Here is a 17412-nt window from a genome sequence, read left to right as displayed (position 1 = left end):
TTTATCATATACACTTAACTAACCTTATTTCAGCTTCTCAGGAAATGTCATCTCTAAGGACTAGATTTTAAAATGCTTAAAAAAATAAAAAATAAATTAAAAATAAAAATAAAATGCTTGAAGGCATAATCTGTTTTGATATTTCCTGAATCATCTATAGTCCCCAGAATAATAACTTACATATGAATAAGATAATGCTGTACAATATCCTTAATTTCAAGTTCCTAATTTTCCCCATTTGAAATAATTTTGATTTTGCTATGGTGGATATAGTCACTTAGAGTTAGACCCATAAACACATATTTATTTGATTAGGTATGCAATGATCCTGATAAGGAACGTATCATGCTAAGTAACAATGTAATACTCAGAGGGCATAGCAATTTCACATCAAATACTTGAACTTGGGAATGGACACATGGAGACAATGATCTGTATCAGGTTAAGGTGGGAAGTTCAGAGATTTTAAAAACACCAAGATAAACTAAATTTCCAGACTTAGATCCCACTAATAACCTGACCATGCCCACAGGCACACACCTTATCATCGTCAAAGCCAGAAAGGTCTGGTCGACTGGAAGAGACCTGTAAGAGATGAATGGTTTCATCAGTGTGGTTTATACATTTAACATAACTAACTAGATAAAATATCACACATACAGTTGAAGGTTGTATGACCTTCTTCTTCCCGTCATTCTTTCTCCTAATATTTATTATTTCTTTATTTATTTGAATTTATCATAATTGTGCTGTAATAATTATCATTACCTTTAAAAAAGTATTCAGATTTTCTAACTTAAAATTTTTTATCCATAAATATTTCTCTATGACTCTCTAAAAGACAAGGAATTCCTATTCTCTTTGTAAAACCATACTACTGCATCTTAAAAGATGAAGCAATTCCTAAACAGTATCAGCTGGAATCAAGATTGCCAGGAGAAATATCAATAACCTCAGATATGCAGATGACATCACCCTTATAGCAGAAAGTGAAGAAGAACTAAAGAGCCTCTTGATGAAGGTGAAAGAGGAGAGTGAAAAAGTTGGCTTAAAGCTCAACATTCAGAAAACTAAGATCATGGCACCTGGTCCATCAGTTCAGTTCAGTTCAGTTCAGTCGCTCAGTCATGTCAGACTCTTCTCGACCCCATGAATCGCAGCACGCCAGGCCTCCCTGTCCATCACCAACTGCCAGAGTCTACCCAAACCCATGTCTATTGAGTCGGTGATGCCATCCAACCATTTCCTCCTCTGTCATCCCCTTCTCCTCCTGTCCTCAATCCTTCCCAGCATCAGGATCTTTTCCAGTGAGTCGACTTTTCACATAAGGTGGCCAAAGTACTGGAGTTTCAGCTTCAGCATCAGTCCTTCCAGTGAACACCCAGAACTGATCTCCTTTAGGATGGACTGGTTTGGATCTCTTTGCAGTCCAAGGGACTCTCGATCCCATCACTTCACGGCAAATAGGTGGGGAAACAGTGGAAACAGTGTCAGACTTTATTTTTTGGGGATCCAAAATCACTGTAGATGGTGATTGCAGCCATGAAATTAAAAGACCCTTACTCCTTGGAAGGAAAGTTATGACCAATCTAGATAGCATATTAAAAAGCAGAGACATTACTTTGTCAACAAAGGTCCGTTTAGTCAAGGCTATAGTTTTTCCAGTAGTCATGTATGGATGTGAGAGTTGGACTATAAAGAAAGCTGAGTGCCAAAGAATTGATGCTTTTGAACTGTGGTGTTGGAGAAGACTCTTGAGAGTCCCTTGGACTGCAAAGAGATCCAACCAGTCCATCCTAAAGGAGATCAGTCCTGGGTGTTCACTGGAAGGACTGATGTTGAAGCTGAAACTCCAATACTTTGGCCACCTCATGTGAAGATCTGACTCACTGGAAAAGATCCTGATGCTGGGAAGGATTGAGGACAGGAGGAGAAGGGGATGACAGAGGAGGAAATGGTTGGATGGCATCACCGACTCAATAGACATGGGTTTGGGTAGACTCTGGCAGTTGGTGATGGACAGGGAGGCCTAGCATGCTGCGGTTCATGGGGTCGCAGAGTTGGACACAACTGAGCGACTGAACTGAACTGAAATAGTATCAGATATCCCAGTGGTTAAATGTCTATAAACACTATCACAGCTAATTCTGAGTCGGGATCAAAGCAGAACATCCATTGCAACTGGATGATATATGTCATAAGTCTTTTTCAATTTATGAGTTTTCCTTTTTTTCCCCCCAACAATAGCTCTAGTGCTTTCATTTTCCCTACCATCTAGCATTCTGCAGTACAAATGAAATAACAGGAAAATTAGGGCTAAAGATGGAGAAGGAAATGGCAACCCACTCCAGTATTTCTGCCTGGAGAATCCCAGGGACAGAGGAGCCAGGTGGGCTGCCATCTATGGGGTTACATTGAGTCAGACACGACTGAAGTGACTTAGCAGCAGCAGCAGGGCTAAGGAACTCCCTCTTTAACTGCATCCCTCAAGTATTGGTATATGTATCAGTTTATCATTCAGTTCTAAATACATCCTAATTTCCATTATGATCTCTTCTTTGATGCCTAAATTAATTAGAAACTGTGTCCGCCCCCCACCCCCATAATTCACAACTTTATGAGTCTCATCAACTAAAAGAACTGAAATGTGGTCAGAAAAAGTGATCTGTATGAAAGTGATTATAGGGATTTGCTTTTCGGACTACTGTAAGACAAGTTTCACGAATGTTCACCAAGGGGACTTCCCTGGAGGTCCAGTGGTTAAGACTCCAAGCTGCCAATGCAAGGGCACAGGTTCAATCACTAGTCAGGAAACTAAGATCCTACATGTCATGCAGGATCAAAAAATATTAAATAAATGTTCATCATGTTTGTAACCATTATCTGGCAATTCTTGAGAATGGGAAAGCAAATCACAGTTTTCCTTGAAAGGATCTGTCTTTCGCTCTGCTGCTTCGAGAAAGAGGCTACTTTGAAGTGGTCCACGCGCTCCTCTGTCTTTTCTTCCTATGACAGTGTTGCCTTCCACTAGACACAGTGTCTGTCAGCTGGGTTTCCTTGCTGAAATGGTTTGTTGAGGAAGGTCATCAACATACACAGCAGGCACCATGGGAGGGTCTACATGGAGGTGCCTGGAGCCCTATCACACCGACAGTGAGATCCTTGGGGCAGCTCGAAGTGGGCACAGACTGGAGAGCAGGACTCAGAAGTGCTGGCACAGGACCTCTGACCCCACCATCTTCAAACCAACATGCAATTCACATCCCAAGAAACTTCTTCCAAGGACATGCAACTCTAAGTAGAGAAATTTGCAAGATTCCACTAAAAGCTTGGGGCTTCCCTGGTGGCTCAGATGGTAAAGAATCTGCTTGCAATATGGGAAACCCAGGTTGGATCCCTGGGGTTGGGAAGATCCCCTGGAGAAGGGAATGGCAACTCACTCCAGCATTCTTGTCTGGAGAATTCCCATGTACAGTGGAGCCTGGTGGGCTACAGTCCATGGGGTCGCAAAACAGTCAGACATAACTGAGCAACATACACACACACACACACACACACACACACACACACACACACACACACCGCCCCCCCCCCCCCCCCAGTCCTGTTACTTGTAATGGCTCTCTGGTGGGCACCTCTAGAACAGAGGCGCAGGCTTGGCACCCTGGGATGCCCACACCTGGGCCAAATGTAATTCTCCCCACCGATAAACCCTGACCTGATTCCCCTGACTTGCCGCACCCCAAACCCTGAGATGAGTCACTCGGACGAGACAGCCCTGCCGCGGGTGAGCTCACATTGTGAACGTTGGGCGTGCTGAGGCTTCGCCGCAGGTGCCGAGCTTTGGTGGAAAGCGCTTCTTTGACCGTGACTGCCTGCAAATTTGAAAATGACATTGATTTTTCTTCCTCTGATGACAAAAGAAATATACGTTTATTGTGAAAGATTTCAAAAGTATAGAAATAAACGTCATTTCAAGCCTACACTACCAGCCATCCCCACCCTGTATTTACAAAACTGGATCTTATTGTTTTCACTAATGTTTTTTTTGCTTAATTTATGAAAAATGTTTTTTCATAAATAAAACCAGGAAGACTGATGAACTAAAGGTATTTTATGCTGCAGATTTACATATAGGTGGGCAGAGAAAATGGATAAAATATCACTAACGATACATGTCACTTGTGAAATTACAATCAACTTTTATGCTTCTGTGTTTCACTCTGCCACAGTTTGGTTGGGAATTCCACTAAAGGAAGATTTTTCTGACAGATGCCAATCTTGGTCCTCTTTTTGCTCAAAGCACACTTTTCATAACTTCTACTGCCTCTATCGAGTGACACCTCTTCTGGAATTTCACGACCTAGTGGATTATTTTCACCTGGCAATATCTTGCCACAGAGGTTAAGCTTGGTCCAAAAACTAGGGAGAGAGAGATTATGCGGTTAAGGATGTGGACTTCAGAGTCAAGCGTTCTGGGTTTATATCTGACTTTGTACCAATTCTTAGCTGGGTGCCCTTGGGCAGGGTGGCTAACTCCTGTCAGCCTCAATTTTCTCATTTACAAATGGAAATGATGACAGTATTTACCTCGCAGGGTTATTATTTTTTTTTTTTTAATTTTTTATGGTGGTTAAAGTCACATAATATAAAACATACTATTTTACCCATATTTAACTGTACAGTTCAGTGGCAAAAAGTACGTTCACACTGTTGTCCAACTCCCACAATCATCCATCTTGAAGATGAAATAATGGGGCTTCCCTAGGAGGGGTTCAATAAAATGCACTCATCGGAATTTGTGTCACTCTTTTGTCAAAGTAACTATTTTGTCTAATGAGATAGCTACTCAAGTCTTCCTTCTCTCATGGGTTGAGAGAGAAAGTGTGTTGTTAAATAAGTTCATCTTTATCCATTTGGGGTGAAGGCTAGTGATCTCTCAGATGGTACAGAATCTGCCTGCAATGCAGGAGACCAGGGTTCGATCCCTGGGATCGGGAAGGTCCCCTGGAGGAGGGCATGGCAACCCACTCCAGTATTCTTGTCTGGAGAATCCCAAGGACATAGGAGCCTGGTGGGCTACAGTCCCTGGGGTCGCACAGAGTCGGAGACGAATGAGCATCTACCACTTTCAGTTTTCACTTGCTGGCGATCTCACCCTCCAGTCCAGACCCTGCAGTCACTTGCCTGCCGGAGTCGTTCCAGGCTCAGAATGTTCTCCACCTGCAGCACGCCTCGCGTGTATTTCTCGATGTACGTCTCCCCATCCGACGTGCCTTCGTTCTCACTCCTCGCGGCCATGAGAGCCAGCGTCTCCCGGTCCTCAATCTCCTCTGTTGCCTAAGGAGACAAGCAGGCACTTAGATTACTGTTACGTGAACAATATTTCTCTCAAAATTGTGGTGAGAAAATGGTTTAAGAGTTTTGAGACCTAACTCGTTCTCCAATACTCAGATTCTGACATTTCAAAAAAGTAATACACGCTTTTTACCTTTGGTATGTTGGATACTATTTCATAGGTTACACCACAGGAATAAAATATATTCTTCAGTGATATTCTCCTCTTCAAACTCTGGGTGAAACTCTGGTAGAAAAGGAAAGCTAAATTAAGCGATGTGGAAAATATAAGTTATTTAGTATCTTATAAATTATAAAAAAAAAACCCAATGACTATGTTTTTGAAACACACACACTACACAGCAAAACAGAAGAACACTGAACGGAAAAATCTTTGTCCTTAATCCTGGAGGACAGTAACATCCAGCTATTAAATTTGGGGATTAGATGACAGAATCTGCAGTCCAGCCAAGGCTTTCTGTGGTTACTTCTCTTTACTGTGTGCATGTTTAGTTGCTCAGTTGTGTCTGACTCTTTGTGACCCAATGGACTTTAGCCTGCCAGGCTCTTCTGTCCATGGGATTCTCTAGGCAAGAATACTGTAGTGGGTTGCCATTTTCTACTCCAGGGGATCTTGCCCACCCAGGGATGGAACCCAGGTCTTCTGTGTCTCCTGCACTGGCAGGCCAATTCTTTACCACTGAGCCACCTGGGAAGACCACTTTATACATTAACATACTATACATCATCATCATATGTAATTAATATTGCCTGTCAAAAGTTTTACCACTGTTTCAAAAAAAAAACCTGAAAGTGATTTTTAAGCTGTACATTTTCTTCAAGAAAAAAAATTCTTTTACTCCAGGGGAAAAAGCACATTTGGAAAAGTTTCTCTCTTAGGAGAAATCTGGGATTCAATGCTTCTCTTTCCCATCCCATCTGCTATCTTTCTTCTTGGTGCTGTCAGGGTTTAATCAGTCCATCCTGGCAGCATCAGAAATCAGCTCAGAGCATCCGCTCTGCTGACAGTGCCTCTGAGATGAGATCTGGGGAGGCGTTAGGAGACGGACTTATATGCAACCTGCCTTTGTCCTGGTTTTGTCATTAACCTACTTGAGCCAGGCATTCAACCTTTTTAAAACAGAGAAATGTCATAACTTCACTGCCTCCTAGGATTATGGGTCTCAAATTGGTCAAGGTGGAAGAGTTCTTTGCTGAATGACATTTAGCTCTGCTATCCTCAGACCCTGTCATCTTAGATAAATGAGAATCAGATTATAACCTGGTAGCGATTTGCACAGCCACTGAATTAACACCCCCAAACACCACTTTGTGATAGCAAGGAGCAAGAAACTTAGTGCTCATATAAAGGTGGTGAGGGTGGTAAAGTGAAGTGAAAGTTGCTCAGTCGTGTCCGACTCTTTGTGACCCTGTGGACTATACAGTCCATGGAATTCTCCAGGTCAGGATACTGGAGTGGGTAGCCTTTCCCTTCTCCAGGGGATCTTCCCAACCCAGGGATCGAACCCAGGTTTCCCGCATTGCAGGCAGCTTCTTTACCAGCTGAGCCACCAGGGAATCCCAAGAATACTGGAGTGGGTAGCCTTTCCCTTCTCCAGTGGATCTTCCCAACCCAGGAATTGAACCGGGGCCTCCTGCACTGCAGGCGTATTCTTTACCAGCTGAGCTACCAGGGAGCTATCAGTAAAGAATCTGCCTTCAATGCAGGAGACCTAAGAGATGCTGCTCCATCCCCAGGTCGGGAAGATCCCCTGGAAGAGGAAATGGCAACCCCCTCCGGTAATTCTCGCCTGGAAAATCCCATGGGCGAAGGAGCCTGGCGGGCTACAGTCCTGGGCTCGCAAAGAGTCGGACACGATCGAGTGACTAAACAACAACAACATGCAGCAGCAGAATCAGGCCCCATTACTACCTGTTTGTTGTAAATGTTGGCTGCAATCCGTTTTCGTAAGACCAGCTCCATAGCTGCCGGGTGGCTGAGCTGGACTGTGGTCTTCACTATCAGGTAGATCCTCTCATTCTGTGGGGTGACCCTGTTCAAGTGAACGGAATCATGCACCGAGGAGTCCCAGGAGGCTGTGGCTGAAACCTAGGGACCCAGGAAGGAGGGGGACATGGAAATAAGACAGCTCAGCTGTAGCAGTTTTACATCATGAGCTAGAAAACCACATGCAACTCTACTGAATCACAGATGGGTTTCCCTCACCTTTTGGATAACACATCTATTCTGTTTTTTAAAGTTCCTAGTCCACTTCCCCAAAAGCCCAGACCACAGCAGCTTAATGGGCAGACAGGCCCACAGGCATGTGCATCAACCTGAAGCCCTTTTAAGAGACTCTTAAAGGCCCATTACCTCCTCGTCACTGTGCTTTATGATGGGCAGGTAGAAAAACTGGCTGCCGTGCTCCTTGGGGAGGATGGAGTTCACGCCTGATGCGTGGGGGCCCACGAGCTGCTCATTGGCACTGAGGTCATCCGCTGACGAAGTCCAGGGCACAGATACAAAGTGGGGGAAACATCAGATATTTTTTTAAGCAAGCACCCCAAAATTTTAAATATGCTTTTTACAGATGAAGTTTATAGGTAATGCAATTTATTTATCTTTTTCATCCCTTATTCTGCAGTGATTCCAGTGTCCACAACAGCTTCTATCCTTTACAGAAACAACTCTGGGAGCCAAAAAGATGTCTTTGCAACTCTCCTATAAAATGGACTGAATATATTCCATATGTACTCCCGGGAGCAAACATTTTCACTACATAAACACACCTTAGAATTGTGTTGCCTTCTGATGCCAATTCCTCTTATAACCTAGTATTCAGTTTATGGTCCTACTTATATAACTTACACTAAATTAGAGATTTGATTGGTTAAATTACCAACTTAGAAACAAAGTTCTGTTCATTTGGGAGAAATTTGAAGACCATCCTCTCCAATGCCCTACCCAATATAGGATTCACTCTTTTCAGATCTCTGGATATAGTTTTTCAGCCTTTACTTGTATAATGGGGAACCTCCAATAATGGGGAACTCACTGCTTCATGAAGTAACAGTCTATTTCTAAGCTTTTAAAAAAATTGCCCATATGAAGAGACAAAGTCAACCTCCCATGTCTTCATCTATTCCTGGTCTTTTTTAGGCTGTGCTTTGAGAATCCCAAGGGGCCTGCAGAAGGGCCTGCCCATCCCTAAACTCAGCAGCTCTCCTCTCGTATTCCACACGTGGGGTTCCATTTACGAGTTCATACTGAAAATAGATTTTGCTGCTAAAACGCATTGAAGACATTTGTCCTAGGTTCACTCAGGTTCAATCTAGTTGCTACAATAACAGATAACCCTTCATGTAGGGTTACAAGTCATCATGGTCTAGAAACACCACCATTGGCAGTGGGGAGCAAAGGGCACCAATCAGAAATGCAGATTCCTGAGCACTCGCAACAAAGAAGGATTCAGAACCCTAAGGGTGATGACCTTCTCATGTAATTTCCGTGTCTGTTACTGTTTCCGAGCAATAACTGAACTACAGTTTTTGTATGCAGTTCTCAATCTCTCAAGCGCTTTTTTTTGAAGAATAAATTTCTACATCTGTCTTTTAGTGATTCTATATATCAGGTTTTATACATTTGGTTAAGGCATGTGAGTGATCAGACACGTCATTTAAGGGCTAAAATGCTGTGGGTTTGACTAGATTGCAAACCTAATTCAGGGTGACAAGCCTTGGAACAACAGGTGTCTACTTACCGTTCAAATCAAGGAAGAGAACCGGTATGTGGGTTTCCATTCCAGGTGGTGGGATCCTAAATTTAATAACAATATTTCATCATAACAAAATACGTGTTTTCCCTCTTGTTAAATAACTAAACATCGCAGAGGCAGGTAAGCAGAGGAGAACCATCGTGGAGATAGATACAGCTCTTACAAATGAAACATTCTCACAATTCTTATCCTTATTTAACACAAATCATGGGATTTGTGTGATTTCTATAAAGAACTACCAGTTATATGAATTACATGTAACTAATTGAAACAAAGATTATTTGAAGTCTTTCTAAGAATAATTCTAGTGATGGGAAGAAAAGAATTGACTATTTTAGAGGTGGTACAGAAAGCTGGATTGATTTGCCTAGCTTCTTTTGAGCATCAGGAGTGACTGAAAATCAACTGATGGATCACTGTTGATGTAGTGCTTAAGTGTTGACTCTATGCTGGTAACCAAACTAAACAGGCATGAAGACAAATAAGAAGACATTTCTGCCCTTTACAAATATGCTGCAGAAGCACCCTTCTTTTAAGTCAAGATATAAGAATTTCTTGACTGCAGCTGTGGAATTACAAGACGCTTGCTTCTTGGAGGAAAAGCTAAGACAAACCTAGACAGTGTATTAAAAAGCAGAGACATTACTTTGTTGACAAAGGTTCATCTAGTCAAGGCTATGGTTGTTCCAGTAATCATGTACGGATATGAGAGCTGGACCATAAAGAAGGCTGAACACCAAAGAATTGATGCTTTTGAACTGCGGTGTTGGAGAAGACTCTTGAGAGTCCCTTGGACAGCAAGGAGATCCAACCAGCCTATCCTAAAGGAAATCAGTCCTGAATATTCATTGGAAGGACTGATGCTGAAGCTCCAATACTTTTGCCACCTAATGTGAAGAACTGACCCATTGGAAAAGACCCTGCTGCTGGGAAAGACTGAAGGAGGAGGAGAAGGGGATGACAGAGGACGAGATGACTGGATAGCATCATTGACTCAATGGACATGGGTTTGAGCAAGCTCTGGAAGATGGTGAAGAATGGGAAGCCTGGCGTGCTGCAGTCCATGGGGTCGCAAAGAGTCAGACACGACTGAGTGACTGAACAACAACGAGAATTTCTGGAGATCGGGAAGTCATGTCTGAGGTGCTCATTCCGGGGAACTGAGGAGCATGGTATCTGATTCCTGGCCAGCGATAAATGATCTCTGGCTTCCTGTGAGAGGATGGTGGTTGCAGCGGGCAAGGACAAGAAGGACAGGGGCATTGGGGCTGGACGGCCCTTCCCAGGGCAGCTTGTAGTACTTAACATTTTCTGTGACAATCCTGGCAGGTAACTCGCCTGACCTGCCCCAGGCCACCACAGAAGGAAAGGGGGCTCACCAGTCGGCAGGCGCCCCGGGGATCCCGCTGCCCGGCGCAGGCACCAGCACGGCGTTCCTCTCCTCCGTCAGCCCCACCCACTGCTCCACCAGCCGGGCTTCCCGCTCCACGTCATCCTCCGTCTTCTCTGCGGGTGAAACGGGGGCATGAGCACCACGGGGGAGGAGGGATGATTTCTAAATTTAAATCGGTTTGCACCGGGTGGTATCCACAAGTGGCTTAACCATCCGTGATGCCCCCCCCGCCAAAAAAAAAGATTTGAGGCTCTGAAGTCTAAGCCTGAGCAGCTCATGGAGGCTAGAACACCGGCCTAGCAGAGCCTAAGCCAGGAAGAGTAGAAAAAGCAGTGGAACCGGAATGAGAAGACTCGGGTCATTTCAAGAGCTCTGTCATTTGGGAAAGTTATTCCACAGATGGGTCTTCATTTCCTACTTTGTCAAATAGGGATCCTACAAGTCATGTTAACTTCATGCACTGGTCAGAAGGATCCAGTGCAATAATGGACAGGGCACTGCTTTATGAAACCACACATCATTTTACAGAGGATTAAACACGGTCTCCTGCACTCTGCAAAATGAACTTACTCTCCTTCATACTTGGAATGCAAGCGATTTTATTTGATCTATTTTGCAATCCTCTTAGCCTAATTTAACTCTGGAGTGAGTTTTTGTTTGTTTGTTTTGTTTGTTTGTTTTAAAGACATGTTGAAGTTCTAACTCCCAGAACTTTATTATTTTTTGAAAAAAAAATAATTTATTTATATTTGGCTGTGATGCATCTTCATTGCTGTGCTCGGGCTTTCTCTAGTTGCGGGGAGCAGGGGCTACTCTAGTTGCAGAGCGCGGGCTTCTCAGGCAGTGGCTTCTCTTGTTGTGGAGCATGGGTTCTGGGGTGCACGGGTTGCAGGACTTGCGGCTCCCGGGTTCCAGGGCTCAGGCTCAGTAGTTGTGGTACACAGGCTTAGCTGCTCCACGGTATGTGGAATCTTCCCGGACCAGGGACTGAACTGGCGCCCCCTGCATTGGCAGGCAGACTCTCAACCACTGGATCACCAGGGAAATCCAAAGTGGGCTTTCATTAGCAGGCTGAGCACATACAAAAACTGACACCAAGATGTTTTCCTGAGAGAGGACGCCCGCTGACTTCTATGTGAAGTGGACTCACATTCAGGACATGTCCTGCGGTGGAGAATCAACCACAGTGAGTGAAGCACACAATCTGGATGAGAAACTGGAGTTTTAAGAGCATATTTCTGCTCTAGAATCCAAATGGCTGTTGCCGTTGGAAGCAAATAGAATCCTCCAAGTTGGGCAGTGGTGAGCAGAGCCTCAGGCTGACTTCTGGCCACCCTCAACAAGCCGGGCACATGGTTACCGGCCAGTGGTAGCCAGGGCCCACCTGCCACGTGTCGTGGGTTCAGAAGTGACCCTTTTGCTGTTGTCAGTCCCGGGATCTGAGCCTGGAATACCTCATATGGACATGTTGATATTGATGACATTTGCATTCATCAAACGAAAATTGAATTTAACATTTAATGTCACAGTCAACCCAAGTAATGAAACTTACTACTTTCAAATTCAAGGCCTGTTTAAACCAACCTTGCACAGCAACGATTCACTAATATCTATAATTGTGACAGGGTTAAAAATCTGAGATACTGTTGTGCAGCTAAGAGAGGAAAAGAGCCCAGCCCCACTCTTGAGTGAAAAAGCAACTCCCGGCCGAGAGTTTCATCCCATGTACCTTTCTTGTTGCTGACTTTTTTAATCTGTTCGTCTAGGTATTCTCGCCGTTTAATGAGGGCATCCGACCACCTCTCTCTCACGCAGTTTAAGTCTTCTTCCTGGCATCAGGAAGGGAAAACATTTTCCTGTAAAGTGCACAGACAACTCTTTCTTTTTTTTTTAACAAAAGATGTTTCAATTGATTAGGAAACTTTTCATTAGAAAAGGCCATTAAGTGTTGCCGTGTGATTAATATGCAAGAAAGCACAGAAGCCTTAGGAACCCTGCATGCTGATTGAAGATCCTGATTTTCAGAAAATCAGAGTCCCTGGACTTCTGAAAGGATAATTACACTTAAAAGCGGGAGAAGCTCCAACTACACCAGCTGTTACACAATATGTGTGTCTATGTATTTAAGTTGTAGCTGTTCATTTGAAGAGGTTTGTGATTCTAAGAGGAAGGGCACCAGAAACAGACCCCCAATTCCAAAACAGCAAATGTAATGGAGAATCACATTTTCACCATTCATAGCTCAATGGCTGGGTAACATGTATTTTCTGAAAGGCAGAGAATAGATCAGCAGAGAACCTCTTGCACTTGCTGCAAAGATCTTACCTCTAACCTCTACCTTGAGGCTAACCAAAAATGCCCCATGCAAAAAGCCAACATGCAGTCAGCCATGCTGAGAAATCCTGGAAGCGGATGCTGGACCTGACTCTGAACCACGGGGCAGGAAGTGCAGAGCCAGCCACAGGACGTTAGCTAATGGCGTTGCTGAGATTCAAGGGGACACTGGTATTTACCCTAAGGTTTGTTTTTACTTGTTTGTTTTCTTTCTCAGTAAAATTACGAGGCAGAAAAGACACCTACTAACCCTATTCAGAAGGCTTTGACTGCCTAATTCCAGTCTAACCCATAAGATGGTCTATTAAGAGCAGACACCTGAGGACTTCTGAGGTGTCCCCTATGATGGACCTGCACTTTACTTAGAGGAAGGCACACCAGAAAACATGCTCTTGACATTTATGTAGAGAATCAGTACAGAGACGGGGAACCAACCCAGAAAACTTCATCTTGGTTTGTCACCTTGCCCATTACTGTAATCCCACATCCCATTGACTGCAGGCTGGTCAGCACTAAGTAAGATTTCACCTGTGTACTTTTTCCTCTAGATTTCCAGAAAGATTTAAGGCTGAGAGTTAAATTCTCCAGGTTATGAATAACTAAGGTTGCCCTTACAGAATGAAGAAAACTGGCTAAACAAAACTATGTGCTTAAAATGTCTCCAGTTTTCCTATCCAGCAAAAATCTTTAAAAATCAAATGGCGTGTTAGAACAATATGACGTGCTCGGGTGTAAGGTGCTCACTGCAGGTTCACATAGGAAACACAGGTCTGTTTAAAGATTATGGATGGATAACTACAATTCTTAAGATCACCAATTTAATATGGCTATAGTGGTCTTGCTTAGATAAAGCTTTACAAGCTGGCAGTTCGAGATGGCATAGCAAAAATGAAGTATCTGTGTGTACATTTTAAACTGACGGGAAAGTCTGTAGCAACAGGATTGTGTCCCTGATTATGCTGAAAGCAAATCAAAAGCGAGTGAAAACGGCATGTTCTTGCTCTATGATCCTTCCTCCTCCCTGCCCTCGGCTTTGCGGATGCGGGCAATTAGCAGCAGCTGTGCCCCATGCCACAGGATTGATAGCAGCAGTGATACCTGATAACTATCCATATCATCACCATCCTCATCATCTCTCTGGTAGGAAAAAAATAAACACAAAGGACATGCATTTTGGTTCTCAAACAGCACACAAGGAAAATAGGTCTTTAAGCTTAACACACACATTACAAAGGGCACACACAAACAGCATTGGCATAATAAAACACTGAACTGAGTCTCAAAAACTGGACTTAATTCCCTTGCCTATAGTTAACTTAAGAGAATTTAAGATTTTATTTTTTTTCTTTCATCTAGAAAGCAGTCATCTAAAAATAGGAACTGTCTTAGATTCTCTTAGCTGGGGAGAGGAGCCAACCCCACTGGGTCAAGACTTACCCCACTGTTATACAAAGTTGCTATTAGTTTCTGGGTGAGCTGTCAACTGAGATTTAGAGTGCTCAAAGTTAGAAAGGACTTTGGGGAGTTTCTTGCTCAGTCTCTTGGTTTTAGCCGTGAGGCAGGTGAGACCTGAAGGATAAAATGATTGAACCCGAGGCTCACATGGATAGTGGCAGGGTCAGGACTGAGGCCAGGTCTGTGCCCTTGACCTGGCACCACACCTCAGCCACTGTGACATGATCCCAGCGGAAAACCACTGGGAAGCTAAGACTCCACGTCCAGTCAGTGCTCTGCATCCACAAGTCCCCCATCTGCAGATTCAACCAGCTGCAGAAGCTTCCGGATACAGAGGGCGGAGTGTGCTGGGCCATTTTATGTAAGAGACTTGAGCATTCTAGTATCCAGATTTTAGTATCCAAAGCGGGGTTCTGGAATCAATTGCCCCTGGATACCAAGGGAAGACTGCAGAGGTTCTGTATACTAAACCACTGCAGTAAGAGTTTATGACTATGTGGGGCTTCCGTGGTGGCTCAGATGGTAAAGACTCTGCCTGCAATGCAGGAGACCCAGGTTGGATCCCGGGTGGGGAAGATCCCCTGGAGAAGGAAATGGCAACCCACTCCAGTATTCTCGCCTGGAGAATTCCATGGACAGAGGAGTCTGGCAGGCTACAGTTCACGGGGTCGCAAAGAGTTGGACAGGACTGAGCGACTACTACTCACTCATGGTAAGAACACAGCCCGTGATTTTGGATACATGGCTCTATCATCCACCACTGTAGGACAGACCAGCATTCATGTATCAGTCAGGTGAGAAAAACCAGAACTGTCTTAAACCCATGACAACACTTTACAGAAGCTACATAAAATAAGCATTTTGGCAAACACATTTGCCAAACAAAATGATTGTGTTGAAAATTAAAGGGTCTTAGTTGAGACGATTTTCCTTAGAGATAAGAATAAGGAGGTAAAAGGGATTCGCTGGTAGTTCAGTGGTTAGGACTCTTGAGCTCTCACTGCCGAGGGCCTGGGTTTGATCCCAGGTCAGGGAACTAACATCCCAGAAGCTACAAGCCCCTCAAAAAAGAGAAAGAAGCAAAAATAAAGAAATCCTGATTTGTAGAGAATATCCATCTCTATGGAGGTAGGTTCTACTTAAAATGAAACATCCTTCTTTCATTTTTCTGTGGTTATTAGAGGGTTAATATCAAAAAGGAAGTGGAGTGGCCTGGTCATATAAAAGACTACTTTTTCCAAGCACTTTAAAAAATATAATTACATTGTTTTCATATTGAAGTATACTTCCAAATATACTGCTTTTCAAAAGTGCTTAAAAAAATACTGTTAAAATTATTCTCTGTGTAGACTTTAAACTTCGGCTTTAGTTTGGTAATCATCATTTTCATTTGGATAACTCTAACTTATTAAACGCAAGCCCAATAACGCAATAACTTTCCTCGAATTAATTCCCCATACTAATGAATAAAGTACAAACATCCCTAATTTATCATTATTTCTTAGACCAAGGAGATACTTCTGTTCACTGAAAACCAGCTTGAGCTTTCATGATGTAGAACTATTGTGAAATGAGCTTTTTCTGGGTTTGAGTCTCAAAAGGACTTAATTCCCTTGACCACCAGGGAAGTCCCAGAACTCAAAGTTGAAATGACTCGGTTAAGTCAAACAAAACTAAGTATCCTCACTCCAAGTCTGAGCTCTTTCTACCAGGCCCTGTAGCTGCCCTCAAAGTTGATGGCCAAGTGAAGGACAGCCTATTAATAACATCTACTCCACACACAAGGAAAAGTCTGGTGGAGAAGCATCCCCGGAGACAACAGACTCCAGCCTCACAGCTCCATTGACACTCTTCTCAGGCTTTGAGTCTGAGGCAGTTTTGGCCTGGGGTGAGTCTCCCAAAGTTGTGCCTTCCTTTTGGCCCAACAGTCCAAGCCAATGTCCTTTTTTTTTTTTTCCAATGTCCTTTTTAGCTTTCAGGAAAGTCCTCGCTGCCAAGAAGCCAAAAGGCTGGAAGATGAATCATTCTCAGGATAGTCTGGGCTTTTGCCCAGACTCTGCAGAGAAACCTTTTCTCCCCATCATGACATGGAGCATGTTGCCTTCACGTGTGGCAGTGAGGGAGCCAGGATTCAATGATATGATTCTTCCAAGTCTCTAATTAAGTTGCTCTTGTTTAGTTGCTAAGTCGTGTTTGACTTTGCGACCCCATGGACTGTAGCCTGCCGGGCTCCTCTGTCCACGGCAATCTCTAGGCAAGAATACTGGAGCGGGTTGCCATTTTCTTCTCCAGGGGATCTTCCCCAACCAGGGATGGAACCCAGGTCTTCTGCATTGGCTGCTGCTGCTGCTGAGTCACTTCAGTTGTGTCCAACTCTGTGCGACCCCATAGATGGCAGCCCACCAGGTTCCCCCGTCCCTGGGATTCTCCAGGCAAGAACACTGGAGTGGGTTGCCATTTCCTTCTCCAATGCATGAAAGTGAAAAGTGAAAGTGAAGTCGCTCAGTCACGTCCGACTCAGAGCAACCCCATGGACTGCAGCCCACCAGGCTCCTCCGTCCATGGGATTTTCCAGGCAAGAGTACTAGAGTGGGGAGCCATTGCCTTCTCCGTCTGCATTGGGAGGTGGATTCTTTACCACTGAGCCATTGGGAAAGCTCGTCTCTAATTGTATTTGATTGCAAACCAGGGACTCAGTGAAGCATGTGAGTTCTTTCAGGCCCCTGGGGACAAGTCCCTGATCTCAAAGTTTATTGTGATTGGTAAATGTGATGAATTCTTAGGTGGTCCCACCTTTTAATTTAAAAAAAAATGAAAACAGAAGATTTAGCAAAAGGAGATTTAATGAACATAAACGATCATGAGGACCACTTTCAATTTAAAAAAAGGAAAGCTTTCAGAGAGCTGGTTAACTATGGCCGCGTCTGGGGGCAATTTTATATTAATAAAAGTGGAATCAGGCCAAAGCCAGCAAAGTCACATACCCAACATAATTTGGGCCTGATGTAAAATAAAACCTGCCTAAAGTAAATGAGTACAATAGCATCAATGTGTGTTTATAAATAAAATTATTACTACGCAGCACTAAGCCAATATGGTATTTTAAACCTAGTAAAA

General features: G+C 43.7%; 1 protein-coding gene across 10 annotated transcripts in view; it reads right to left on the bottom strand.

Moving 5' to 3' along the window:
• Positions 1-17412, bottom strand: part of KIF13A (kinesin family member 13A) — a 195048-nt gene that overhangs the window by 13929 nt on the left and 163707 nt on the right. For 8 of the 10 annotated variants that reach the window (XR_009693639.1, XM_061147540.1, XM_061147544.1 and 5 more), the window contains exons 26-35: positions 13939-13977; positions 12236-12335; positions 10493-10619; positions 9099-9154; positions 7712-7836; positions 7271-7447; positions 5492-5584; positions 5184-5340; positions 3798-3871; positions 541-585 (exon numbers count right to left, since the gene is read on the bottom strand). Coding sequence is in view for 9 of the 10 variants with exons in the window: in XM_061147540.1 (XP_061003523.1) it covers positions 541-585; positions 3798-3871; positions 5184-5340; positions 5492-5584; positions 7271-7447; positions 7712-7836; positions 9099-9154; positions 10493-10619; positions 12236-12335; positions 13939-13977 (993 nt within the window). In the remaining variant the exon portion in view is untranslated. The remainder of the gene's footprint in view (positions 1-540; positions 586-3797; positions 3872-5183; positions 5341-5491; positions 5585-7270; positions 7448-7711; positions 7837-9098; positions 9155-10492; positions 10620-12235; positions 12336-13938; positions 13978-17412) is intronic. The other 2 variants (XM_061147543.1, XM_061147547.1) reach the window with 1 other exon arrangement.

Source organism: Dama dama, chromosome 7 (assembly GCF_033118175.1).
Source record: "Dama dama isolate Ldn47 chromosome 7, ASM3311817v1, whole genome shotgun sequence".
NCBI lineage: Eukaryota > Metazoa > Chordata > Mammalia > Artiodactyla > Cervidae > Dama > Dama dama.
This window is presented reverse-complemented; position numbering and strand designations above follow the sequence as displayed.